General features: G+C 41.8%; 2 protein-coding genes across 3 annotated transcripts in view; one reads left to right on the forward strand and one right to left on the reverse strand.

Moving 5' to 3' along the window:
• Positions 1-2234: 2234 nt before the first annotated feature.
• On the reverse strand, positions 2235-18258 carry ZBTB26 (zinc finger and BTB domain containing 26). 2 transcript variants are annotated; one of them, XM_054502258.2, is made up of 2 exons: positions 18129-18258; positions 2235-6624 (listed from the first exon to the last, which is right to left on the reverse strand). In XM_054502258.2, the coding sequence occupies exon 2, from the start codon at positions 6612-6614 to the stop codon at positions 5289-5291; it is 1326 nt and encodes a 441-aa protein (XP_054358233.1). In that variant the 5' UTR covers positions 6615-6624; positions 18129-18258; the 3' UTR covers positions 2235-5288. The 2 variants fall into 2 exon arrangements, with proteins under 2 accessions (XP_054358233.1, XP_054358232.1); XM_054502257.2 differs by having other exon boundaries at positions 18125-18246.
• RABGAP1 (RAB GTPase activating protein 1) overlaps positions 18037-19716 on the forward strand; it is a 177811-nt gene continuing 176131 nt past the window's right edge. The window contains exon 1 of the mRNA XM_054502511.2: positions 18037-18565. The gene's annotated coding sequence lies outside the window, so the exon portion shown is untranslated. The remainder of the gene's footprint in view (positions 18566-19716) is intronic.

A 19716-nucleotide genomic window follows, 5' to 3' on the forward strand; every position in this document is an offset into this window, starting at 1 on the left:
GCCAACCAGCTTTATTCTTTGCTGGGGCCCTCTAGGCGCCCCGGAAGGACATTCTGAGACGGTCTCCCTTCCTCACTTCCCCGCTCTTGGAATGACAAAAAGGCTCCTGAATGCCGGCAAGCCCCATCTCTCTTGTCCCAGTTTCGGCACTCGAGCCGTTGCCCTGCCCACCCCATCCCCTTTTTTTTAAGACGGAGTTTCGCTCTTGTTGCCCAGGCTGGAGTGCAATGGCGCGATTTCGGCTCAATGCAACCTTCGCCTCCCGGGTTCAAGCGACTCTCGCGCCGCAGCCTTGTAGTCAAGTAGCTGAGATTACAGGCGCCCGCCACCACGCCCGGCTCATTTTTGTATTTTTAGTAGAGACGGGGTTTCACCATGTTGGCCAGGCTGGTCTCGAACTCCTGACCTCAGGTGATCCGCCCACCTCGGCCTCCCTAAATGCTGGGATTACCGGCTTGAGCCACCAAGCCCAGCCCGAGCCATTTCCTTTTGTGAGTCCTCCTGAACATCCGAATTGGAGACGGGGTTTGAGGTTCGGTTACGGCACGTCTGTCAGAGTAACCAGACCTTTTATGGATTATTCTGGGACGATTCCTCTCCTTATTGGGGCCACCTACAACTATGAAAGGTGGCAGAGCAGAAACTATCATAAAGATCCGTATTCGAGATTGCCTAGGTAATGCCCCATCAGGAGCTGGCCCCAACCTCTGGATCTAGCTTCACACTTAAATCCGTTCCTCCCTCCCAAAACTTTTGGCCCAGCTGTTTCCTCTGACGTGCCCTAGCCTTTTCCCCACTTTTTTTTTTTTTTTTGGAGACGGAGTCTCTCTCTGTCGCCCAGGCTATAGTGCCGTGGCTGGATCTCGGCTCACTGCAAGCTCCGCCTCCTGGATTCACGCCATTCTCCTGCCTCAGCCTCCCGAGTAGCTGGGACTTCATGTGCCCACCACCACGCCTGGCTAATTTTTTTTTTGTATTTTGAGTAGAGACGGGGTTTCACCGTGTTAGCCAGGATGGTCTCGATCTCCTGACCTCGTGATCCGCCTGCCTTGGCCTCCCAAAGTGCTGGGATTACAGGCGTGAGCCACCGAGCCCGGCCTTCCCCAACGTATCTTTAAAGAACCCATTTATAAATCTCATCATCCTTGAAGCCATCCTGAACTGCCCTAAGATAATTGGTTCCCAGTTGGAAACCTGTAATCCCTTTGCCTGCCTTCATTATTGCACTTAACACGCCTGTATTAATTTGTGCCTCATCTAGGCAGAGGTATTTAGGACAGTAGCTTACTGATCTTTGTATTCTTGAAGTCTAGCACTTGGTAGGCATCAAGTATTTGTGCTGAATGAAGATATGTCTGAACAAATTCTTTTTTTTTTTGGGCGGGGGGGAACGGAGTCTCACTCTGTAATCCAGGCTGGAGTGCAGTGGCACAACCTCGGCCTACCACAACCTCCGCCTAGCAGGTTCAAGCAATTCTCCTGCCTCAGCCTCCTGAGTAGCTGGGATTACAGGTGCCTGCCACCACACCCAGCTGCTTTTTGTATTTTTAGTAGAGACGGGGTTTCACCATGTTGGCCAGGCTGGTCTCGAACTCCTGACCTCAGGTGATCCACCCGCCCTGGCCTCCCAAAGTGCTGGGATTACAGGCATGAGCCGCCGTGCCTGGCATCTGCACCAATTCTATTCTTTCTTTTCTTTTTTTTTTTTTTTTTTTTGAGACAGAGTCTCGCTCTGTCGCCCAGACTGGAGTGCAGTGGCGCCATCTCGGCTCAGCGCAAGATCCGCCTCCCGGGTTCACGCCATTCTCCTGCCTCAGCCTCCCGAGTAGCTGGGACTACACGCGCCTGCCACCAGGCCCGGCTAATTTTTTGTATTTTTAGTAGAGACTGGGTTTCACCGTGTTAGCCAGGATGGTCTCGATTTCCTGACCTCGTGATCCGCCCGCCTCGGCCTCCCAAAGTGCTGGGATTACAGGCGTGAGCCACCACGCCCGGCCGCCTCTGAACCAATTCTTAAAGGCAGTTGCTCTGCTCCTCCGGCAAAAGGTTCTCGTGGAAGTAACTGAATCTAGTAACAACTTTCTGATTAGTTCATATTTTCTTCTGAAGGCAAGCTCAGCATGCTTAATATGTATTTTTAAGACTATACATAAAGAAGACCTTACTGTATTCAAAGCAATTAAAAAAGAATAGAAGGAAGGGAGAGTGAGAAAACAAACCAATGACACCAGAGCTTTAATCGTCACACTTTTATTAAGGAAACTTCCCCATAATAAGTGAAGAGGTAGTTCATAGTATGTCTAACATACAACAGATTTAGAGCAGCTATTCATGAGCTGAAATAAAATCTTCTGGGTTGTTTAGGACAGTATTTTAGAAGCAGTGACATTGGTCACCTTCCATTTATAGATCTGCTAATAAAGAAACTTAAACAAATTAAAATCATATCTGATTTACCTCAGAGCCACTTCAGTTTGGAGTTTATCTTTAGTATTAAATAATAAATAAATAACTGACAGAGTAATTTTTTTTTAAACCAAACTATGGTAGAGAGTCATCTCCTCTTTAGTTCTCCTGGGGATCCATAAAATACAAATGCTGAATGATAAAGGTTTTAAAAATCTTCCTCCTCTACAGAAATATGACAGTTTTGAAAGTCATCTTCCTCTATAAAATGTACTGGATATCAGTAACTTGACTTCTTTGCAATATAATCTAACAAACACATATAAGCAAAGAAGGAGGAAAGTCAAGTTCCACAAAAATTAGAAAAATGTCTCACAGAAACAGAACACCTCTCCAGCCAAAAATGGAGGAGACTGTAAATCACTTCAGTGGTTTGCATTTTCAAAAGGTGAGAACTAAATGTTTTACTGATACAAAAGCACGAAGTTGCTGATTTTAACTGATCGAATACAGCAAGGCAGCTTTCTTTATTATTTCTAGTATAAAAGCAAATTGAGACTTTGTTTCACTAAGACCACATGAGACTATAAGCTCCATGAGGGCAGGGACTATATCAATCTTACCTTCATTATCCTCAGTATCTAGCATAGTGTCTAGCAACAGTAGGTGCTTAACTAATGTTTCTTGAACAACTGAATGAACCCAGAAATAGTCTCCAACCAAAGAGACCAATCTTATTTGAACCCGTGCCTTTTAGTCTTCAAACCAGTAACTAAAACAGGACATGAATGTGAGCAAAGGAAGCACTCCAACTTGAAATTTCCCTGTGAAGAAACGATGTTGACAGAAAATACCAAAAAATGCTGTTTGGTTGACAGGGTAGAGTCTCACTATTGCATAGAATTGGTACTCTTTGGCTGGATCATGTAAAAATCACAATGCTAGGAAGCATCATTAGACCATATAATGAGTGATGTTAGGCATAAGGTACCTATTAGTCTTATCACTCAACTGTATTATCATTTTAAATATTTGAACAAAAGACAAAAATCATACTTCACATCTGACTCACATGATGATAATTTACATATGATAACACTGATACATGTAAACGTATCAAATATAACAATTGAAGATCCCCTCTGACTATGCAAGCCTAATTTTTCAAATCTGCATGCACTCTCATAGCTCAAAAATAAAAACAGAAAATCCTGATGGAAACTAATAAACAGTTTTCCACACAAAATCAACTTCGCATTTAGATTCTTCTCACATTATTCTTGCTTTTTCCCTCCCTAAACAAACCTAGCAAATCACTCATTTGGATGGGAAGAATATGATATTCATCTAACTAAAAAATAATTAATATAAATCCCTCTGCGATATTTTGTTGGCAAAATTCAGGTTGTCTCAGAAAGCCAACAGGGAGACACAAAGGGGAAACACAAACTAGGAGCTTTTTGCTAATGCATTATTCTTCATGTACTAAATCTTTTAAAGCCAAGGCATAGCGAGAAGAAGGAAGAAGATGCTAGCTCATATTTAGTTATACCTTGGCCAATATTGGCCAGGCCACCTCTTCAGGCTTTGGATACCCCAATTTAAAATGAAAGAGGTGGAGTAAATGACCTCTTAAGATTCTCTAAGGACTCTACTAATACTATTACCTAAATCTAACTCATGGGTGAGAAACAAATAAGACTTAGAATTTTAGGTCTGAAGTACAACATGTGTTTTAGGAAAAAGAGCTGTTCTGTTTTTCCTTTTTGAAAATTAAATTTGTATTCGCAATCAAAGGCAGCAAGGTGGGACAGTGTACCTTTAAGAGGTATCTGAATACAGAAATTTGATTGCCCCTTCTGTGTCCAACCTAACTTTTATCATCCATTTTAGAAATTAAGGTACATGAGGAAATGAAAATTCAGAGAATTTTATGGTGCACAGGACAAAACTCTGATGGCCAAACTCACCTTTCTGATGGCTAAACTCTGAAACAAAATTCAGAGACTCCCAAATAGCCTCTTTTTAGAGAGCCCATTATACTTTAGCACATTTTTAGCGTGCCTGGAGCAGTCCTGATCTCAAAAGCATCAACAAGTTACACATTAATTATAAGCATATGGCCTCTTATGGGACATGCTACCAGAGAAACCTCCCATGTAAGTGCTGTTGTATAAGTGTACTTCTATCCCTGTTGATTATGCTCCTCATGGTCATCCCTAACTATCTGCCTGCAGGTGTTCCTCAAGAGAGGGTACTCTGGTGTATGTGAACAATTCAATGAGATGAAGTTGGGCTATGATACTGTTGAAAAGAGTACATAACAAACCAGCATACTTCTTTATAGCCAGCTCCAAGACAAGTACAAATGGTAGGAAGCAGATTCATTTATCAGACATGGAGGAATAATCAATAGGCAACCAGAAGTTCTATCACATTTTCAGGTCAATAGCAATATCACCTTATATCTCAGCCTATTTTCTACCAAAGAAAGATTATTCACTTCTCTTAGCATAGCATCTATTAGTGGAGAGTAGGTGATGTTATTAACTTGTTGGTACCTTCAGAATATGCCTAGTGAAAAGCCTAAAACAGTGTCAGTCAAAGACATAAGTCAATGTTAGGTAGACAAAAGGAATTATTCCTTGGGAAAGGAAAACAGACTTTACAAGATAAATAATTCAAAACAGAAAATGGGAGAGGGCAAAAGTAAGGCAAATCCACTCCAAGTGGTAAGTTGCCTGGTCCATTAGTGCTTTGACTCACTCCCTACCACCTACACAGAGGCTTTGGAGAAGTCAAACTAGCAAAATCACTCCTAAAAAGACTGAGACTATTGCCACATTCTCAGTCAGTTCGAGTTGTGAGCATGAAGCCCCTACTCAATTCACACAAGTACTATCATTTCTTAAGTTCAGGACAGCTTGGGCCAGTTTACCTGCATCCAGGACCTGTGTTGCATCGGGTTGTGGCTGACACCCTTTAGAGTCTGTGACTGTTGTACATGCAAAAGAATCAAAATCCACTGTGAGGTCTTGTACATTTCTCTCATTGGCATTATCAAAGCTGTTTTTGCCATGCAGCTGTTTAAGGTGTTTCCTCAAAACTGGTTTATGTGCAAAAACCATATCACAATAGTTACATTTATGGGGCTTATCTCCACTGTGAAGGTTAAGATGATCCTGTAAGGAACACTTCTGAGAAAAGGTTTTCCCACAGATTTTACACTGGAAAGGTTTAATTCCGGCATGCACACGCATGTGTCGATGAAGGTTGCCTTTCTGAGTGAAAGTCTTGCCGCAGAGTAGACACATAAAGAGTTTGTGCATTTTTAAATGGTTGGCGTAGTTCTCCAGGTGACGAAACACCCTGGTACACTTTGGGCATTGGTGATGCCACTGTAGGCCTTTGTCTACACCTCGAATATTAGGGCCAAAGACATCTTTTGAGGCCATGATGATGTTATCACTGCCTGTATAAGAAAGGGCATAATTGTGGAGATGGTTTTGTTCTATTTCACTTACTCTGTTTTCCACAGTTGAATTTATCAGGGAGTGCTGGGGCTCTGATGAATGTAAAGCAGTGGGTTCAGAAGAAATAAACTGGTTCTGATCTTTTTTACTTCTAACCTCTGATACATCCCCAATAGATTCTACCTTAACAATCTGAATATCACTGTCCTCCATATCCATACTGTCTTCAGATGGATGAATACAAGGTGAGTCCTGCTTTGGGGAGCCTCTGGCATCTCCCTGCTGTTCTTTTGACTGGGGAGAAGCACTCTGTGGTTCACATCCCTCTTTACTATCCATTGGTTGTTTTGGCTTTATAAACTTCCACAGGGCCTGTGTGCACCGTTCTACAATGTGGCTCATTTGAAGAAAACTTGCAGCAGTCAAGTAATTTACCAGTTCCATCTCAGGGAATTCCAGCACACCACTATAACAGGATAAAAGCAATTGTCTCCCCACTTCGGAACTCTGTAATATGGAGATTTTCACCTCTCTGGAATCATTCAGTAAAAATTGGTCTCTTAAGAAGGGGGAACCTGCAGCAAACACAATTTTATGTCCCTGTACCTCAATATCATCTATGAGAACTGTAACATCACAAAATTTATTCTCTTCTCTTAATTTGTTCATTTTTTGTAACATTGAATCTCCATAATTTTCAAACTTGAAGTGAAGGAGATCTGATCTTTCAGACATTTTGGCAGACCTAAAGAACAGAAATGTAAAAAGGTTGAATTTAAGGAAACTCAAACAATTAAGAAAGCTGGATCTACCTTCCAAAAACAAATCTGTGTTGTCATATCTGTTTTGTATGTATCCAAATGAAATCTTCCTTGAAAGAGGAAGCCACTATAACAGGTTTCAAAGGCTGTTAAAAATTACTCCTTACCAACATCAAGTGCCAATTGCACCTAAAGAGTGGACTTGTATTTGTGTAAATAGCTTGGCATTCGTTCAACTTTTAAAGATACTTAATACAAGAATAGTGCTTGGGATAGTCCAAGAGTATCTTTTAACTTCTCAAATGAGAATTCTATCAGGTTTCTAAAGCAAACTAAAACATAACCCACACAAGTAAAGATGAAATAGTTATCTTATTTTGTATAAAACTGTGAACCTGCTTCTTCTAAGGCAAGAGCAATTGTCTCCCCACTTCAGAACCCTAATATGGAGATTTTCACCTCTCTGGAATCATTCAGTAAAAACTGGTCTCTGAAGAAGAGGGAACCTACAGCAAACATGGGTTCCTTTGCGTTTTTTCTTTGCTCTATATTTTAAACAACTGCACTGACAATGCTTGTCCAATTCCTGGCCAAACCCTTTTCTGTTTAAATTGATATGAACTTATTCATACAAGTATTTCTGCAATAAAATGAAAGTCACAGACCTAACGGGACAATGTTTTTAGGCAAAGACAAAGTTCTTTGTCCTGTCCATTCTGGAAAAATCTAAACTCCATTTTAAGGAACATTTCTTTATATAGAAAATAAAATACTTGATGTAGAAAAACGACATGAGCTAATATGGTGGGAATCTGAGTAGCAGTAACATAGATCAAATCAATCCCTACTAGATTCTGTTCTTTAAACTTTATCCCTATTTATCAATCATTAGTCATTATGTGGACTACTAGAACTGATTCATAAATGTTGCCTTGGCTTCCTGCTTATGTTCCCTCTAATACAGTTTTCATACCACCACATCTTTCAAAAACAGAGATCTGATTATACCCCACTCCTGCCTAAACTCCTTCAGTGACTTCCCATTGTCTCCTGGATGAAGACTAACCTCTTGAATATAAACTGATTAATGAAACCCAATCATAATTAAGGTAAACACTGGAAAAACTCATTCAACAATGGAGAAGGTATCTTTCCCCAAACTGTCTGCATACTGATTCCTTTATATAGCAATTCCTTTGGTGAAAGTCTCCATGTTCTGATTCCATACTGTCATAAATGATTTTCTCATAACCTGGCTTCCCATTTGTCTCTCTCAAGGGAAAAGATAAATTTACCAGGCCAACACGATAATTCCAGTCCACTAGTCACTGTAAACTAATGACATAATGAACTGACATTCTCTTTATATACCAGTCTTCTATGAGATTGGTAGGTACGTTAGGTCTGTCTTTGAGATATAGCTCTATAATCTCAGTGCATCAAGAAATTCACTGAATTTTATGTATTAATCAACCCCTTAGTTCAGAGTCAGATGAGACAACCAGCTTCTCCTGGCCACATCTGGACCCCAAAGTCCAATCTTTATCATCTTAACTTCTGTAACAATGAATATCAGCTCCTGATGGCAGAGTCCAGGTTTTATTCTTATTCCTTAGTGCCTGATACATAACAGCTCTCTCTTGGCTCCAGACCTAATGATACTTGTTTCCTTAGTTTAAAACACTACTTTCTAGGCTGGGCATGGTGGCTCATGCCTGTAATCCCAGCACTTCTGGAGGCCAAGGCAGGCGGATCACCTGAGGTCGGGAGTTCGAGACCAGCCTGACCAACTTGGAGAAACCCCGTCTCTACTAAAAATACAAAATTAGCTGGGCGTAGTGGCACATGCCTGTAGTCCCAGCTACTCAGGAGGCTAAGGCTGGAGAATCACTTGAACCCGGGAGGCAGAGGTTGTGGTGAGCCAAGATTGCACCACCGCACTCCAGCCTGGGCAACAAGAGCAAAACTCCATCACAAAAACAAAAAACAAGCTGGGCGTGGTGGCTCATGCCTGTTATCCCAGCACTTTGGGAGGCTGAGGTGGGTGGATCACGAGGTCAGGAGTTCGAGACTAGCCTGGCCAACATAGTGAAACCCTGTCCCTACGAAAAATACAAAAATTAGCCAGGTGTGGTGGCACGTGCCTGTAGTCCCAGCTACTCAGGAGGCTAAGGCTGGAGAATCACTTGAACCCGGGAGGCGGAGGTTGCAGCGAGCCAAGATTGCACCATTGCACTCCAGCCTGGGTGGCAGAATGAGGCTTTGTCTAAAAAAACAAAATAAAACAAAACAAACAAAAACACCACTTTCTAAACAATCGTGACTCCTTTATTTTCTCTGAGAGGCCCTTCCCTGACCGCTTAATAGAGTAGAATTGTCTCTTCTGGGCCTATTGCATACTTCTATTGTAACACTCAACACACTTTATTAAATACTTATTCCTTCCCATCCAAACTCCAAGTTTCATGGTATTAGGGGAAAGCATCTCCATCTAATGCTGGGAACTTGCATCTTCTAAGACAAAATATTCCTTCCTTTTGCTTTGAATTATATTATACTTATTGCAGCTACATTGCTTGTCCCATTACTGGCCAAACCCTCTTCTGTTCAAATCAGTGTGTATTCCCATTGCCTAATACTGCACTAAATACACAGCAAGTGCTCAGTTTGCATTAACTGAACCTATCAGATTAGTTTGACAGTGGTAAGGAAGAACTGTTGTTAGGAAGACCAGCTTAGTGTCTGCAGAAGCATTACAGGTCTGAGGCCATGATGGCCTAGAAAGAAATAAAAAATGGGAAGAAGAAGAAAGGAAAAATAACAAAAGATATTTCAAAGAACTTGGTAACTGACTAGATATAGAGAATGAATAAAAGGAATGTGTAAAGATTCTAAATTTAGGAGTTCATTTGAATGAGAATGGCATTGAAAGAAAGGTGACCGGCCAGGCACAGTGGCTCACACCTGTAATCCCAGCACTTTGGGAGGCCAAGGCGGGTGGATCACGAGGTCAAGAGATCGAGACCATCCTGGCTAACACGGTGAAACCCCATCTCTACTAAAAATACAAAAAATTACCCGGCATGGTGGTGGGCGCCTGTAATTTCAGCTACTCGGGAGGCTGAGGCAGGATAATTGTTTGAACCCGGGAGGTGGAGGTTGCAGTGAGCCGAGATTGCGCCTCTGCACTCCAGCCTAGGCAACAGAGCAAGACTCCGTCTCAAAAAAAAAGAAAAAAGAAAAAAAAGAAAGAGAGGTGAAATTTAGGAGGGGGAACTGGTAAGGCACCAGTATAAGAAGAAGTAATAAGTATATTAATAAAAACATAAACAAAGCATAAGCTTTCCCCTTGTATGACATTTTGAATGTACCGATAATCACAATAAATACAAAAACTGCATTGAGAGAGGAGCGATGTAGACAAGCAAATGAAACATCAGAGAAAAGACAGTGAGTATCAAACATGAATGGAAAATGTAGAAGATATACAGGGAAAATGTCAGTAATTTAAAGCAGCAAAACTATTATCATTGGTCACTTTTAGCAACTGCAGTAGCTTAAAATACTCATTTTGGATTTGGAGTGATGAATGTTCCAATTTGTAACCAGAGTTGTAAAAGTGACTGTTTCAAGTGGCCAAACAAAAGTGGCATTCTTTTTTAGCATTTAGCTGGTTTTGAAGGTGCCTATGAAACCGTTAGATCAGTATTTTCCTCCTCACACCCCAAAATAAGCATTCATTGGTTCTATCTATATTATGACAGTACTCACAATGCTTTAGACAACTATCCTTAGAGACAATTGTTCCTTGCTCTAAAGATGAAGAGCTGGAGGGTAGTTTCATTTAGTCATGTGTCATATGACAGTGTTTTGTTCAACAATGAACTGCATATACAATGATGGTCCCATAGAATATAATACCATATTTTTACTGTACCTTTTCTATATTTAGATACACAAACACCACTGTGTTACAATTGCCTACAGTATTCAGTATAGTAACATGTGGTACGGGTTTATAACTGAGGAGCAACAGGCTATATCATACAACCTAGGTGTGTAGTAGGCTATACCATCTAGGTTTGCATTAAGTATACTCCATGATGTTCACAAAATGATGAAATCACCTAACGACGCATTTCTCAAAACACATCGCAGTTGTTAAGTGATGCATGACTGTGCTTCCTATCCATCAGTTCTCAAGAAAATTATCAACAAGAACAGCCAACCAGATAGTTCAGGGAAGTGTTTGCTTTGATCTGTCTGCTGTAGTCTAAGAATGTGAGCAAAATTTATTAGTTTTTTAAAGGATGTTTTCCCTAGGATGTGTCAGCCCACTCTATTGTCTCTCTTTGATAAATTCTTATTTCCAGGCCACACATCTTATCCCTTAATTGATTCCTTTCACTAGTTTCTCTTTCCAATAGACTGTTAGTTATTTGAGGGCAACGACCAATGGTTTGTTATACTTTATACAGCTCATTTGACAAAAAACAGAAGAATAATGAGTTCTTAATGTTCTCCCATGAAATTATTACTAGGCTATGGTACAGATGCTCTTCATTATGATATCTTCTTTTGAGTGCCTAGGGAAAGCTTTGTTTCTAGGGTTTGTTTCCAAAATAATTTTGGCAATATAAAACCAAATTTCATCTTTTTTTTTTTTTTTTGAGACAAGGTCTCACTCTGTCATCTGTCTCCCAGGATAGAATGCAGTGGCGTAATCATAGCTCACTGCTGCCTTGGCACCAAGGCTCAAACAATCGTCCTGCCTCAGCCTCCTGAGTAGCCAGGACTACAGGTGCACACCACCACACCTGGCTAATGTTTTTATTTTTTGTAGAGACAGGGTCTTGCTGTGTTGCCTAGGCTGGAGTGTAGTGGTGCAATCAAATCTCACTGTAACCTAAAACTCCTGGGTTCAAGCAGTGTTCCCACAAGGCCTCCCAAAGTGCTAGGATTACAGGCATAAGCCTGTTTTAAACACTTAAAAAAAATTTTTTTTAATAGTTAAAAAAAGTTTCTTATGAACCGTCTTAATTTTATTTAAAAACAAGAGAAATGATACCTAATCTTCCTTGCTACATTTCAGATATAGATGTTATACCTAAATTGACCCATTTAGGCCGAGCACAGTGGCTCATGCCTGTATTCCAGCACTTTGGCAGGCTGAAATGGGCACACTGCTTGAGCTCAGGACTTTGAGACCAGCCTGGCCAACACAGTGAAACCCTGTCTCTACAAAAAATACAAAAATTAGCTGGGCGTGGTGTCGTGTGCCTGTAGTCCCAGCTTCTTGGGAGGCTGAATGGGAGAATGGCTTGAGCCCACGAGGCAGAGGTTGCAGTGAGCCATGATTATGCCACTGCACTCCAGTGTGGGTGACAGAGCCAGATTCTATCACAATAAATAAATAAATAAATAAATAAATAAATAAATTGACCCATTTAATCGTGAAAATTTCTACAGGTAAGTATTACCATTATCCCACATTTTGTATATGAGGAAACTAAGCTTAGAAAACATAGATAACTTGTAAACTCCAACAGAGGTTGAAAGTGTTAAGTGTTAGATCTGGAACTGGTGTTTACACTGCATGATGCCAAAATCCAGGTATGAAACAACTAACCTAGGTACAGTTTTTTTTCTTTTTTTGAGATGGAGTTTCACTCTTGTTGCCCAGGCTGGAGTGCAATGGCGTGATCTCAGCTTGCTGCAACCTCTGCCTCCTGGGTTCAAGCGATTCTCCTGCCTCAGCCTCCTGAGTAGCTGGGATTACAGGTGCCTGCCACCATGCCCAGCTAATTTTTGTATTTTTTTTTTTTTTTTTTTGGAGACAGAGTTTCGCTGTTGTCACCCAGGCTGAAGTGCAATGGGCTTGCCACAACCTCCGCCTCCCGGATTCAAGCGATTCTCCTGCCTCAGCCTCCCCAGTAGCTGGGATTACAGGCAGGCGCCACCAAGCCTGGCTAATTTTGTATTTTTAGTAGAGACGGGGTTTCTTCATGTTGGTCAGGCTGGTCTCGAACTACTGGCCTGGGTGATCCACCTGCTTCGGCCTCCCAAAGTGGTGGGATTACAGGCATGAGCCACTGCGCCAGGCCTAATTTTTCTATTTTTAGTAGAGATGGAGTTTCACCATGTTGGCCAGGCTGGTCTTGAACTCCTGACCTCAGGTAATCTGTCTGCCTCGGCCTCCCAAAGTGCTGGGATTACAGGTGTTAGCCACTTCACCTGCCTGGTACAGTTTTATCTCAAGGATAATAATTGTGTAACTCGGCTAGGCGCGGTGGCTCACACCTGTAATCCCAGCACTTTGGGAGGCCGAGGTGGGCAGATCATGAGGTCAGGAGATCGAGACCATGGTGAAACCCCGTCTCTACTAAAAATACAAAAAAAAAATTAGCCAGGTGTGGTGGTGGGCACCTGTAGTCCTAACTACTCGGGAGGCTGAGGCAGGAGAATGGCGTGAACCCGGGAGGCGGAGCTTGCAGTGAGCTGAGATCGCGCCACTGCACTCCAGCCTGGGAGACACAGCGAGACTCCGTCTCAAAAAAAAAAAAAAAATTGTCTAACTCTTCAGATTTCCTTCCTTACGTTCAGTATCACAAACACAGGCCAAGAAAATTCATTGAGCTGCACACTTATGACTTGTATATTTTTGTTTTTGTTATGCTTCAAAAAAAGGTTCATGTTTAAAAACAAGTTATAACTTCAAGCCAAACTTGCATGAAATTAGAAGACTTAAATGGCAAGCATATATGTATTAGTCATATTCCTGATTGCATATTATGCCTTTATCCTTATTACACCTTTCTCATCTATTTTACTTTATATTATTTTCCATCTTTTGGGTATTTATCTTTGTGGACTGAAACTTAATGCCATTTGCAAATAAAGCAGAAAATAAAAATTATGAATATATTTGATTTCACAATCCCCAACTGTAGGTGACTTCTAAGTATAGCAGTAATTACTCAAAATAGTCATAAAAATCACTTATATAATTCTAGATTATAGTCAAGCTTCTTGTAACTGAAGGAAAGTGAAGAACTGATCACGTAGATCAGAGACACAGTCATCATATTTTGTTGATTCTTTCCTCAGATTGATCACCAACTCCTCACTCCTCCATTCTTACATCATTGCCATAGTTCAGGTCTTTATTATCTATTGCCTCAGTTACTGAGATTAAATCTGAATACTGTTGAGTTTCTATTAGCAAGTTTTGAATGATATTTCTCAAACATCAATGTAATGGGAATATTCTCACTTCCTCTTCATTTATATTTATACAATCCTTCCACAATTATAACTAATTTGAAATTTTCCCTTTGTTCAAATGGGGATAGTAAAAAATGACTAATTACTGAATATTCCAGGTGGGACAATGTTCATTGCTATACTACAGGCACTGAGAAAATAGTTTCTTTTCTCAAATGCTTCTAATAACTACTGGCAAGTAAAATTTTTCTATCTGTATAATAAATTCCTAAGCTATGTATCAGTTTGCTTCCTCACCTGTCTCATAAAAGTGCCCTTATCTTTCAACTGACCCTCAAAACTACTTGGAAATCTTTGTCCCTCATTGACATGATATGTTCTTTTTCTAAAGAGGCTTTATTATACTACAGCCTTTCTCTCTATAAACCTTAATCTTGTTCTTCTTTTAGGTAACTTTCATGACACGATACTCTCCAAGTTCTCAAGCTTTTGTTTCAACTTTTAAGTAATATATACAGAATGTATTCTTCTTGAAAAATTTTTGAAGATTTTAGATATAATTCCCCTTCTCAACTGCCTACCACTCAGTATTCAGTTTAAGTTTGATCCTTCCTGACTCTCCCTCCCTGCATTTTGTTTATTTATTTATGTATTTATTTATTATTTTTTGAAACGGAGTCTTGCTCTGTTGCCCACGCTCGAGTGCAGTGGTGCAATCTTGGCTCACTGCAACCTCCACCTCCGAGTTCAAGAAATTCTCCTGCCTCAGCCTCCTGAGTAGCTGGGATTACAGGCATGAACCACCAAGCCTGGATAATTTTTGCAATTTTAGTAGAGACGGGGTTTCACCATGTTGGCCAGGCTGGTCTTGAACTCCTGACCTCAAGTGATCCACCCGCCTCGGCCTCCCAATGTGCTGGGATTATAGGCATGAACCACTGTGCCCGGCCCCTCCTGGAATTTTAAAAACAATACTTCTATATGTCTAGCCACAGAAAGTATAACGTAATTAAGTTTCTTATACATAAACTATACATATTGTTTTGCAACTTTTTTTCACTCATTGTTTTTGAGAGCAATTTATGTTGACGAATATAGATTTAATTCTTCTTTTGATTTTTTTTTTCATTTTTTGAGACCAAGTCTTGCTCTGTTGCCCAGACTGGAGTGCAGTGGTGCGATCTCGGCTCACTGCAACCTTGGCCTCCCAGGTTCAAGAGATTCTCATGCCTCAGCCTCCCACCTCCCAAAGTGCTGGGATTACAGGTGTGAGATACCACGCCCGGCCTAGTTCTTTTTTTAAACTGTTATGTAGAAGTGGGCACATTACTTAACTATTGATCTGTTTTCCACCATTGTTTTGCTGGTCTGTTCTTTGAGGCTTCACTAAATTGTATAAGGGTAAGTATCTCTTTCAAAGCTAAGTCTCCAATTTCTTGCTATTTTTTTCAAAAAGCCTGTCTTCTGTCTCAATGTTTTATTACCTCCCTATGTTAACAATCCCTAAATCCCAATCCCCATGGCCAAACTTAACCAAACTAAATCTCAATTCAAGGTACTCAAAAATACCTGTTCTAGGCTACTTCCCTATCACTTGAAATGCATGATGCCTGCACTCTTGCGCTGTCTAAACTTCAATAAGCCAAAAAAATTTCTTATGGAGAATGGCTTGGAGAACAGTAAATATAGAGACAAGGAAGCATTTTAGTATGTGATTACTCTAAACAGATCAAGACAGAATGGCATGGGCCTGAAGAGAGACAACAATAATATGGATGGAGAGGGGAAACAGATTTGAGAGACATTTCAAGCAAAGAATTGATAGGCTTGGTGACCAATGTGGGGAAAGGGTCAAGATGACTCCAAGATATTTGGTTTGTGTAACTGGATATCTTTGACTGAGTTTCATTCAGTAAAGCAGGGAATATTGGAGGGCATGATCATGAGTCTGGTCTTGAGCCAGAGGAGCCTGCATGACATCAAGGTGAGGATCCATGAGCTGGATGGATATGAAGAAAAGATTTGATTACAGATGGTAAGTGAGAAATGAAAGCATGAGAGTGGAAGAAATTAACCTAAATTGGCAGAGAGTGGAAACGGACTTAGGAAGAAAGAAATAAAAAACATATCAAACATAAATCCTTTACTTACCTTCTTCTCAACCTGGGTCTCTTTCCAAGCCTCTCCATTCTTATCAATGAGCCTCTCTTTGCTTAAATGTTTCCCATTCCTTTGGCTCCTATATTCATTCACTGCATAGAGCAGTGGGTAAAACCATGGACTCTGGAGCCATATTTCCTGGGATCAAAACCCTGCTCAACTACTTTCTGTGTAAACTCGAACCACTCTGCTTCAATGTTCCCATCTATCAATAGTAATTTATTTCATAGGGTTGTTATGGAAAATAAATGATTTAATTTTTTAAAGAGCTTAGAACAGTGTCTGGTATGTACCCTATAAGCATGTGTTAGGTATACAAATAAAGCCTGTCAATTTTCTTTGTGAAATGCTTTATATGTGTCCTATCCTTACTCCCATTTAATACCAAACCAGCTGAGGTATCTAATATTTCATAGAGTATCACCTCATCACTGTACTAAATTGCTTTTTAAAAGGTCACTAATGACCTCTTCATAAAGAAATGCAATACTCTCCCCTCCCCCAAGTCTCCAGATGCTCTGCATGAATTGATCCAGTGGTCTCTCCTAGAAATTCCCTTCTCTTGATTTCTGGGTCTTCTTGCTTGCTGTAACCCTGCACTCCTACACTTTATTGCCTACCGCTGACTACTACTAGCTCCAATTCCTCTTTCTGCTTCATAAATGCAAGCATTACCCCCCAACTTTCCTTATTTTTCAAAATTCTCTTCCTGATGCCAGCTATTCCCATGGTTTCCACTTCTATGCTGATAACTCAAACTTTTACCTCTAGCTACAATGTTTATGCTGAGCTAAAGATTTGCATTTCCAACTCTATGCTGGACAGCTCTATGTGTCTATCTCATTAGACTTTTAATTCAACATGTCCAAAAAATGAATTCATAACCTACACTAAGCTTATGGCTTTATTTCTGATAATGGCATTACCATCCTTCAGCTCAGAGGTCTAAAACCTAAGAATAAGATTTGGTTCCTCTCACTTCTTCAGCATTCAGTTAACTATGGAGTCTTGACATAATCATCTCCAGTATACTTGTCTCCTTACCAATGACACCATTATAACTGTATTTCAGGAATTCTTTGCCTCTCACTAGGCTGATCCCATTACCCCTTCAAAAGAATCTGCGATAAGAGTTCCTAACTTTTAGCTAAAAAGTCTAAATGCAGTTAATAGAAAGTCTCTTCTCTATGGGCTTTCTACAGAACAAAATGATTTCCTGCAGTGCAAATCTGACCATATCAATCTTCTGTTCAGCACTCTTCAAAAAACTACCCATCTCCTTTAGGATTACACCATTCACCATCTGGACCTCAGTCGACTTTCCCAGTCTCATATCCATTCTGTGCATAGGAGTCCCCCCATTTCCTCCTCTTCCCACACAAGTTATGCTCAGTCATTTCTCCACAGTATTGCAACTGTCTTCCCTGAAAAACTCTTCAACACTTTACTCTCTCCAAGTACCATTCAGACATCACTTTCTTTCTAAAGCCTTCTCAGCAACGGCCCCTTGAGCAATTAACACATATGTGACTGATACATACATATATATATATATATGCACATAGGAGTACTTATTTGTTCAGATCTGGCTCCCAAACTTAATCCTGAAAACTGGAACAATATCTTGCGAATCTCCAGTGTCTGGTATAGCTCCAGTAATATAAAAGGTGCTGCGACCAGTGGCCAAATAGGAGAAAACCCCAGCAAAAGGGTAACCTAGCACTCATAGTGGTTCTCAAAGACTGGCACTGAATGCCTGGTCTTGGGCTGGCTCCCGAAGCTCGTTTTCTTAGGGCCTCACCTCTGGCACTTCTTATAAGATGCCAGAGTCAGGCCCCCAAGCCAACTGCTGGGCCCTCAGGTGGGGTCCTATGAGGCGGTCCCAAGGGCATCCTCAGGCTCCCCACTCCAGCCACAGGGAAGGGAAAGGGGCGGGGCGCAGCGTGGGCCGGGCCAAGGGCTCCTCAAGTCCCCAGGGGCCTAGGCCAGCCTCTCGGCTCCCATCCCAGTGCAGGTCCCGGCTGATCCAGGGCCCCAGGGGGGTTCCATTTTGAGAGACCCCGCACCCCAGCCCGGCGCTCCGGCCGTCTCCGCACTTACAGACCCGGGGGAAGGCCGCCGTCAGGATCCGGCACCGCCAGGAGCTCCGGCCCCTCGGGGCTCCGGGAAGGGGGAGGGGCAGGGAACCCGAGCCAAAGGGGGACCCAACGGAACCGGAAGGGCAGCCCTGGCCGGACAAAGACAACTTCCAGGTCCCATGGTCCTCTCCGCCAATCGGAAGGCTCGGAGGACAACAGGGGCCCCGAGAGGGAATTTCTGCGTTGTGGGCGGGGCGCAGACGGAGGGCACTGTACTCTCGGCACTAGCTTCACTGCCTACTACCCCGAGGTGCCTCAGCTTGTAAGCGTCTGCGGCTCAGGCCCTGTGCGCCTCGCAGGGACCCGCTGCTCGGGACCCCCGTCTCAGCGGCTCTTCTGTAGCTGGGCCTAGACGGTGCGCTGCCTCCTTGGGCCTGAAGGGCTCCTCTGCACTTAAACTTTGGTAAGTCCTTCTAGCCTATGGGTGTAGACTCGTCGCGCGGGAGCCCGAAGAGCAGAAAGCTCTCCCCTCACTTTTGGATGTGTTTTTCAGGATTCCTGCCTTGGGATTCTCCCTAGGGCAAACTCTTGCACTCCCATGGCTTCCGTTACCTACTTCATGCTGACCATTCACAACCCAGGCAGCTACATGGACGAGATCTCCAATTGATTGTCCTGATGTGAAAGTACCTTTTAATTATCTAAAGTTCATCTCGTCTCCTATCCAGACCGGAAAACTTGAGGATCCTTCTAGAGTTCTTTTCCTTGCCAGTCTAGTTTACTGGTTTTTGCCCTTTCTTTTCGTTTTTGGTGGTGGTGAGGGGCTTTTTATTGTGGTAAAACATGCGTAATGTTTATTACTTTAATCATTTATAAGTGTAAAACTTCATGGTCTTGAACTCTGGAGTTCAAGTGATCCGCCCTCAGCCTCCCAAAGTGCTGGGATTACATGTGTGAGCCACTGCTCCCAGCCTTTCCCTCTTTTTAATGTAGTTATTTACAACTATAAATTTCCCTTTGATCACTGTTTTCACTACAGCTCATAAGTTTTTGTATGTTGTGTTATTTTCATTCATTTCTAAGTATTTTCTAATTTCCCTTTTGATTTCTTTTTTTTTTTTTTTTTTTTTTTTGAGATGGAGTTTCACCCTTGTTGCCCAGGCTGGAGTGCAGTGGTGTGATCTCGGCTCACCACAACCTCCACCTCCTGGGTTCAAGCGATTCTCCTGCCTCCGTCTCTAAAGTAGCTGGGATTACAGGCTTGCGCCACCACGCCGGGCTAATTTGATATTTAGAGACATGGAGACGTGGTTTCTCCGTGTTGGTCAGGCTGGTCTCGAACTCCCGACCTCAGGTGATCCACCCGCCTTGGCCTCCCAAAGTGCTGGGATTACAGGTGTGAGCCACTGTGCCCGACCTTGATTTCTTCTTTGACCCAGTGGTTAAGAGTGTTGTTTAACTTTCAGATATTTGTGACTTTTCCAGTTTTCCTTCTGTTATTAATTTATAACTTCATCTGTGTGGTCCGAGAAGATACTTTGTATGATATCTATCTTGTAAAATATTATGAAACTTGAATTGTGGCATACAGTCTGGTGAATACCTCATTCGCTT

Source organism: Pongo pygmaeus, chromosome 13, assembly GCF_028885625.2.
Source record: "Pongo pygmaeus isolate AG05252 chromosome 13, NHGRI_mPonPyg2-v2.0_pri, whole genome shotgun sequence".
NCBI lineage: Eukaryota > Metazoa > Chordata > Mammalia > Primates > Hominidae > Pongo > Pongo pygmaeus.

What these genes read in the sequence shown, in the direction of transcription:
- ZBTB26 (XM_054502258.2), bottom strand. Translation starts at nt 6,614, where the DNA reads ATGTCTGAAAGATCAGATCTCCTTCACTTCAAGTTTGAAAATTATGGA.